Raw genomic sequence first — 6,707 nt, forward strand, 5'->3', positions numbered from 1 at the left:
AGCCCTTTTGCAGTATATATTTTCTAAGCCTATTCATGCGACAAGATACTTTATATTCTCTCTTTTAAATAACTGCAAATGAGCCAGAATTTACATTAGAATGATTTACATTAGAGTTTGTTAATGTACTTGTAACTTTTTTTATCAGCTAGATTAAAATAGTATTCTGATAAAAAACTTGTAAAATATGCTGTGCCTTTTTACTGAACAAATTATTATGTTGTATAATTACATCAGTTCTCAAAGTAATAATGACAAAAAGCGAATGAATAAACGTGTGTTTTACAATTCATCACACACAATTGATAGAGTGAAAAAAACTTTGAATTTCATTTATTTCTTGCGCATATTGCAAGTAAACTTTATATACAATTTTTCTTGTATAGGAAATGGTGAGATAAAATGCCTCAATATTGTAGAGAAGTAACACATAAGTTAATAACATTGTGACTCTTTTTAATATTTTGATTTTGAATATATGGATCGACAATATAAAAAATAATTAAAACATTTATTATTTATCAATTTTAGAGTAAAACTCATTGTCAGTTATTAAGCCTTGTATAGGAAATTTTATAACATTATCTTTGATTTAGTTATACATGGCAGACATATATTAATTATATCGTAAATCATTCAGGAATCAATTGGTATAGAAACACATGTAGTTATTTTTAAAATAAAATTACTTATTGCAAATACATTCAAAGATTACATAAATAAAAAGGAAAGATTAGCCATCGTAAATTTGTTTGTAAAATAACGTTTTAAAGTAGATAACTCGGTATTTTTATGCAAATGTGATTGCATACATTGTTCCTTATATGCAATCTTATGTAATACCTTATATATAATAGTATAGAAGTCAGTTTGTAACCGTTTACACCGTAGAATACTACCTACTAACTTGTTCAGCAAATGGTGAGGAATTTTTGTATTCTTTAGAGGAGTTTTGTAGAGTCTTAGCCTAACATCCATAGTTCAGCTATCAACTTACAAGTAAGACAAACACACCTGTGTGAAGTTAGCCCCCCAATATTAAAAAATTCAAAATTTTCTTTTTGCTAACGTTTGCCCATCGTTTGCCCATGAATGCCCCGTTGGAATTTTCGTTTGCCCTCTTTTAGTTTAAAAAATATAGGCAAAACAAATTTTGGGGGGCCAACTTTACACTAGCCCCTCAACATTGAAAAATCTAAAATTTTTAAAACAAAATTAATTTGCAACACGTTGCTCGATATTTATATCCATTTTACAATGAGTAACACACGTCACAAACACCGTTCATGCGAAACATTTGAGCGCTGCTTGAATTTGACGTAGCTTGTTCAAACTTTACACGGAGTGCGCGATAAGTTCAATATACTTTCAAACGTACAGGCGAATTGCGCCACTAATATTGGATTTAAAAATTCAGTCCAAGAACTTTAGGAACATACCGTGTATAATAATCAATCAATGTAAAAATGATAATATAGTCATTTCTTCGTATACGCGCACTTGCAATTACAATATTTCTCAGTACTTAAAAAAATACTGATGAGTACATATACACCCAGGACGTGCTCATATGTATGCAGTAATCGTGACAGCAGAAATAAATCTTGCAAACAATCGATTTTTGAGAGAAAGACTTTGGGCAAGCTTTCCATTTTAAAAATGATAATATTAAAAATTACATAAACTTTTTTATAAATACAGGTTCTTCAAATAAGTGCACATTTTTATAATAATTGTTGATTTGTTAAGTCAATTTTTGATAAAAATATGATGTAAAATTATTATTTTATTTATTTATTATTGAAAGAATGTTTGTTAAGTCAATTTTTAATAAAAATTTAATGCGTATTATTTATTTATTTATTTATTCAAAAGAGTATTCAAGTTCTAATGTTTAAAAGTTTTCATCAAATCAATTAAATAATGACTAAAATCTTAGTGAAGAAAATCGAGTTATAAATAATTAATTATAATAGAATATTTTCTATATTTATACTACTAGAGCACTTCTCTTAATTCGGGCAAACAGCAAAAAACACTAATAAAACTCAACAGTTATGATTTCTCTAGTAAGATCAATGTTAAATATATTAATTTCTTCTATTTCAATTGGCTCTTTTCTCATGTATTTTGGAAAAATTAATGTAATATTTCGAATATATAAGATTCCTAATATTTACAAACAAGTAACTGTCAACTTTGCGAATAATATTCGCCAAGGTGATAGTTACTTGTTTGTAAAAATTAATATTTTTGAAATATTTCGAATTTTTTCAAGTGACTTTAATCAAGTATTATCAAATTTTATGATTGTAATAAAATGTAATAAAATACTTAATTTAATTTGTTTCAGACAGAACTTACGATGGTACTCGTGGAATTAATTGCTATTTTCATCGCAGTTTTGATCGTTATATATATTTATTATAAATATGTGGTATTCAATTACTGGCGCAAAAAAGGTGTTTTTTATGTGGAGCCTGTTGTGCCAACAGGTAATATCGGATCTTTAGTGGCTAGCAAAATATCGATAGGTGAGTAACTTTTTTACAGCATAATGCATTTATTTGTGTGTGCAATCTTTTTACTCTATTTGTTTTCTTCTTTATCTTATTTGAGACAAAAAATAGTGGAATTGAAAGAAAACATTTTCTTAACAGGCCAGTTTTTCCACGATCTCTACATAAAATATAAAGATCATCGTGCTTTTGGAATATATGCATTTTTCAAGCCAAATCTGATAATTACTGATCCTGAGCTTATTCGGGTAGTGCTGACAAAGGAATTCAAACATTTCCATGATCGCGGAATATTCTCCAACGAAAAGATTGATCCATTGACCGGTAATTTGTTTCTATTGCCCGGGAAGAAGTGGTGGAATTTACGCGTCAAAATGACGCCTACCTTCACTTTGGGAAAAATAAAACCAATGTTTGCGATTGTGAAAATGTGCGGTGACGAATTGATAAGTAGTGTAGAAAACGTAGCACAAACAGAAGATTGCATCGAGATAAAAGATTGGTTTGGAAGGTAAGATTCACAAAAAAATTCAACGACTTCGTCCCGATATTTTTCTCTCCTACATCTTTTTAGTAGGATAAGGAGGAGTTTCTAAAATTCTAAAAAATGAGAATAATAATCTTGGTAAAATACACCAAGAAAAATATGTACTCTGTGCACTCATCAATTTCGCAGAAAAAATTATTTATACGAAATTGACGCATCAACATCCGCGTTGGCTCTTATTCGCGAATTCCCTAGTTGTTTATTTAAAAAAATCCCTTTGTATACACACACACACACACACACACACACACACACACACATGTGCATATATATATATATATATATATATATATATATATATAAGTATAAAGAAAAATTTTTAATATTATGGTAATTTATTAAAAATGTCGGGAAAATAAATTTATAGGTACACAACGGATATAATTATGTCGATAGCTTTTGGAATCAAATCCAAATGCATAGAAGAAGGCGACAATGAGATTCGATATTGGGGAAAAAAGATATTTGAAGTGCACCCCTTGTGGACCGCCTTATCTGCGTTCACGCCCCAAGTAATGAAGTTTTTTTCTATCCCTGCAACTTCCCGAGGCGTCACCAAATTTGTTATAAAAACATTTCGGGAAAATATGGAATACAGACAAACGCATAAGATCGTCAAGCATGATTTTATGAATCTGCTCATACAACTTATGGAAAAGGGCTATGTTGAATCCGATGATAAAGATATCGACAAATCTTGTAAATATATAACTATAGATTTGTTTTAATTTAATAATTCTTATTTTCCCAACGCGCTCATCTTATTCGTTAAAATAAATTTTATTTTTGAAAATAATACGTATTTCTACATATATTTATACGCATTTCTTATTTTAATTAAATATAAGCAATGATACACATATGTATATTGAATATTTTTAAAAGAATTGAGATTATAATGTAAAATAATTTATTCGTACATAGCAACCACAAACGTGAACAAGCTCACTTTGTTACAAGCGATTGCGCAAGCTTATTCCTTTTTTGCCGCTGGCTTCGAAACTTCTTCGACCACAGCAACGTTTTGTTTATACGAATTAGCTCAACAACAGGACTTGCAAGACAAACTTTGCAAGGAAATTGACGAAACATTAAAAAAGCATGATGAACTGACGTACAATGCTTTAAACGAAATGACATATCTTCACAAAGTAATAAATGGCAAGTTGATTTTCTCAATAATAAAATCGGGATCAATTACATGTTTATTAATTTCTCTTACAAACGAATTATTAACATTCTACTTACAACCAGGAATTTATACACATTGATATTTCATGAATTGTATATTATATTTAAATATACATGTATTACACACAGTAGTATCCGATTATACATATATTGCAGAGACATTGAGGAAATATCCGCCTTTACCTATTTTAAATCGCATCTGTACCGAGGAAATAAATCTCCCAACAACAAATATCCACGTGCCAAAAGGGATGACAATCAGTATACCGTTACTGGGATTACATCGAGATCCCTCGATATATCCAGAACCCGATAAATTTGATCCTGAACGATTTAACAGAGATAAGATAGCAGCCAGACATCCTTATGCTTATTTGCCATTTGGAGGAGGACCACGAATTTGTATCGGTGAGAATAAGTAAACCTTTCTATCTAGTTTGTAAAATCTTATTTTTTGTTATTTTTCGTCTTTTAATTTTTGTATATATTGTTCACAGTAATTTTTTATTAAATTATCAGTAAGAGAAACATTAATTAATATCTATATTTTAAAACGCGTAGCATAAAAAATATTAAATATTGTACATTTATTTATTGTATTGTAAATATATATATATATATGTATATACTATGGTTAAAATAATATCGTCAACCTAATATTAAGCATAGACTTTTAAATATAAAAAAAATATATATATATCTTTTTTTTTAATACTTAAAAGTCTACTCTTAATATTAGGTTGACGATATTATTTTAACCATAATTATTGAAGAATATTTAATGAATAAGAATGATTTAATTTAAGAAGAATTATACATATGATTTCTTGGTAAATATCTATAATTGCTACTGCAGCGAAAAATCAATTTTTTCAATACTAATCAACAAAACTATCATAGAAATGAAATGTAGAAGCTGAAGAAATAAAGATATTATTTAACAATTAGGTATATATAACATTGTTTCAACGTCTATTATACGTGTATTAAATGATATATATACGTAAATAAATTTATTTATGTAATTTTGTTATTTACAACTTCTTAAAAAAGACTTGCCCTCCTTAAAGGCATTTATACATTTCATTTCTATAGTAGTTTTGTTGATTGGTATTAAAAACAAAAATTGATTTTTCGCTGCTTGAATTGATCTTACCTGATTTTAGTTACTGAATATTGAAATATATAGAGCTTTATTAATTTTTAATAGTTATTGGATTAATTATGCATAATTATATTATTAAGATATTATAAATATATTTTAATTGTATTTTACGTAGAAATCTTATCAACCTTATACATTTTTTAAAAAATTCTAAAAAAGAAATTTTATATTTAATTAATAAATTATCAATTATGTACTATAGATGCAGCAGTAAATATTATCTTTAAACTATAATATATTATTATATGTATATGATTTTGATAATTATAGATTCTTTGTAAATTCTATGGCAAGTAAATTATCTACTATTAATTATCTTATTAATAACAAAAATAAATTTGTATAATTGTCATAAAGTCTTATTGCTTTTATTACTTATTAATATTAATTTTCAGGTTCGAAATTTGGTTACATACAAACTAAGGTTGGAATCGTGAGTCTTCTATCGAGATTCAAATTCAAACTTGATCCTCGAACTACGGTTCCGGTAAATTTCATTGAAAACCACGCTTCGCTTACAGCCAAGGATAGTATATATCTTACTATCGAGCCGCGATAAAAATTAACAAGTACTTTTAAATATTTTAGTTTATTAAAAAATATCATATATATTACAATTATAATTTCTCGTTTACTATTATATATTTTGTGCTTTTTTATTATATTTTGTTATTTGTAATATCAAATGAAAATGTTGAGCAACTTTTATGAGTAATTCTTATTGTTAGTTTTATAGACATGTAATTATATTTAATTATAAATCTAAATATTTATGTATTTAAATAAATGTAAATCTTTTCCTACTTCTCAACTTTGAATTATTCATGTATAATTTTAATACACATGTTTATGTTAAAGTCAAAATTGAATTTTGTCAAAACCTCTATAAGTATATTTTTCGTACTACTCTATAACTCGAAGACTTTGTAACTCAAAATATTCGCTAACTCGAATTATTTTCTATTCCTTTAAGATTCAAGTAAGTTAGCGAGATTCGACTGTATTGACATAAAATTATTAAAATATAAAATAAATTAATTAATTAAAATATACAAAGAGAGAGAGTGTATATGAAATTTATTTACATCTTATATTCTTACATTTCTAACAACAGCATGTATGTATTATTAAAAATTGATCAATCATGCTCGCGAAAAGTCAAACGTATATCTAGTGAAAAAGAATGTAAACATATATGAATTTGACATTACTATAGACACGTGATGGTTCAATTTCTCAGTGACTTCTTATCGCATGAAATTAAATGCATTCGGAATATAATTGA

The 6,707-nt window shown here is 27.1% G+C and overlaps 1 protein-coding gene across 2 annotated transcripts; it reads left to right on the plus strand.

Moving 5' to 3' along the window:
* The first annotated feature begins 875 nt into the window (after positions 1–875).
* LOC140674470 (probable cytochrome P450 6a14) lies at positions 876–6,101 on the plus strand. 2 transcript variants are annotated; one of them, XM_072908017.1, is made up of 7 exons: positions 876–921; positions 2,354–2,534; positions 2,661–3,030; positions 3,434–3,765; positions 3,991–4,227; positions 4,414–4,665; positions 5,818–6,101. In XM_072908017.1, exons 1-7 carry the CDS (start codon positions 919–921, stop codon positions 5,979–5,981), a joined length of 1,539 nt encoding a protein of 512 aa, XP_072764118.1. In that variant the 5' UTR covers positions 876–918; the 3' UTR covers positions 5,982–6,101. The 2 variants fall into 2 exon arrangements, with proteins under 2 accessions (XP_072764118.1, XP_072764119.1); XM_072908018.1 differs by having other exon boundaries at positions 885–999.
* Positions 6,102–6,707: the final 606 nt, after the last annotated feature.

This window comes from Anoplolepis gracilipes, chromosome 16, assembly GCF_047496725.1.
Source record: "Anoplolepis gracilipes chromosome 16, ASM4749672v1, whole genome shotgun sequence".
Classification (NCBI taxonomy): Eukaryota; Metazoa; Arthropoda; class Insecta; order Hymenoptera; family Formicidae; genus Anoplolepis; species Anoplolepis gracilipes.